The following is a 2,500-nucleotide window of genomic DNA, read 5'->3' as shown; positions in this document are numbered from 1 at the left end:
CAGTGGGGGAATAAAGAACAACAACTGCTAGAGTTAAAATATTGTAAAGGCACTCTATTTTAATTCCTTAATTACCTGCTTAATCTAGATATGTAAGAATGTCCACTCGAATAACATATTTCGAACCATTCGTAACATACACTGGCTCGTCTTTAAACCTTTTAATATTAACAAAGTAAAAACAAAATTTGTCTCATCTTATATTTATACTCTCTTTATATTTCAAGATTCAGGAATCGGCCCGAATGTCTTATTTCCCACTTCTTCATAACTAAAAATACGAAAATGGAAAAGATTCACTGGTCTAGAAAAGTATCCCCTAACATTAATCTAAAGAAAATGGTGTAACTATGACTACGGAAACCTGGCATCTCCATCCTGCAGTGCAATGCAGGGCTGGGACTCGTTAGGACGTCTTCTGTGGCCCTTGTTATTTTGTTTTATTGTATTTTATTATTTGTGTTTTTGTCACTGGTACCCCGTGTTAGTGTTATCTTTTTTCTATTTCAATCCGTTTTCGATAAGTTCAAGTGCTGCATATACATAATGAAAACTGAAAACAGGATGATATATATTAAATATAATGATCCAATTAACCTCCTATACAATTAAGACGTAACCACATTCGCTCGCACAGACATACACCTCAAACACACACACAAACACACACACACACACACACACGATGCAGTAGTGAAAGCATGCTCCTAGAATTAAAGTCAAAGACCAGTTAGTGACTTACTCCCCAATTATTAAATTTTCTTTTGTTCAGTTGCCAGTTGCCACGCCCCCGTTCACCCATCCATCCATCCATCCTCCCCCCACCCTCCCATCCCTGCCCCCACCCTTCCACCCCATACTCTTCCCAACTCACATGATGATTGAGATTGGAGGCGAACTTGTGCCCTTGGCCTCCCATAGGGTCGGGAATGTCCAGGCGAATGCACATCATCTTGGCCATGTAGCTGAACACGACCTTCTTCACGAACGCCGGCACCTCCCGCCCGCGCATTCCCCGGTGGTGGATGTTGAGCGTGACGACCGACAGCCCCGTGGCGAAGCTCACCAGCGAGATGGTGACGCCGTAGTACAGGCCTGAAGGGGGAGGCGGGGAGAGAGGCGGTGAGAGTGGGTGGTCCGGAAGGGGTTGGGGACGGGGTGGGGGGAGAGGGAAGGGAGGGAGGATGTGGGAGGGGTAGGGTGGGGGAAGGGAAGGGGTAGGGAGAGATGGAGGGGAGGTGAAAGGGAGGTGGAGATAGAAGGGGGAGAGGAGGAAGGGGAGCGGGAGGGGGTAACTATGTTTGAGAATGGAGTGATGTTTCATGTCGAAGGGAAAGGGGACTTAAAGGGGGAGAACAAACGATTACAGACTCGGCACTCGCGAACTCAATTTTTAAATATATATGTATATATATGTATATATATATATATATATATATATATATATATATATATATATATATACACACATATAGACACATTTAGATATATAAATGAATAAATGAATAATTTATTCAGTTATTCCTTTATATATCTAAATGTGTCTATATGTGTGTATATATATATATATATATATATATATATATATATATATATATATATATACATATGTATACATATATACATATATATATTTGATTTTTAAAAATTGAGTTCGCGAGTGCCGAGTATATTATATATTATATATTATAAAAATAAACAAATGCACACATATTTACACACACACACACACACACACACACACACACACACACACATATATATATATATGTATATATATATACATATATATATATATGGATATATATATATATATATATATATATATATATATATATATATATACATATATGAGGATCCTTATTAGTAATTAAGGTTATTCGGAGCAAAGGTAGCATCATTACGATCTGATATATATATATATATATATATATATATATATATATATATATATATATACATACACACTCATACATATATACATATATATATATATATATATATATATATATATATATATATATATATATATATACATATATATGTATATGTTTATGAGTGTATATATATATATATATATATATATATATATATATATATATACACACTCATACATATATACATATATATATATATATATATATATATATATATATATATATATATATATATATATATATATACATATATACATACACACATGTAAATGTGTGTGCATTAGTTTATTTATTTATTTATCTATTTATTCATTTATTTATCTAAATGTGTATATATGTATATATATATTACATATATATATTTGATTTTAAAAAATCGAGTTCGCGAGTGCCGAGACTGTAACCGTTTGTTCTCGGGTACTCAGAAGTGATTGGTGAGGAGAGCTGGGTTTAGTTTTAAATGGCTGTTCATTTCTAATCGCAGCTTCAATGTGTAGTTTATATACATCGTTTGGTCTTTATATGTATATATATATATATATATTAAACTAAACCTAATATAT

The 2,500-nt window shown here is 33.6% G+C and overlaps 1 protein-coding gene across 1 annotated transcript in view; it reads right to left on the bottom strand.

Annotated features, from left to right (window-relative positions):
* LOC125025120 (ligand-gated ion channel 4-like) overlaps positions 1-2,500 on the bottom strand; it is a 35,013-nt gene that overhangs the window by 20,024 nt on the left and 12,489 nt on the right. The window contains exon 5 of the mRNA XM_047613060.1: positions 875-1,095. Within this exon, the coding sequence (XP_047469016.1) occupies positions 875-1,095 (221 nt within the window). The remainder of the gene's footprint in view (positions 1-874; positions 1,096-2,500) is intronic.

This window comes from Penaeus chinensis, chromosome 4 (assembly GCF_019202785.1).
Source record: "Penaeus chinensis breed Huanghai No. 1 chromosome 4, ASM1920278v2, whole genome shotgun sequence".
In the NCBI taxonomy this organism is placed as follows: domain Eukaryota; kingdom Metazoa; phylum Arthropoda; class Malacostraca; order Decapoda; family Penaeidae; genus Penaeus; species Penaeus chinensis.
Note: the sequence above shows the minus strand (reverse complement) of the source record. Positions and strands in the feature narration are given on the sequence as shown.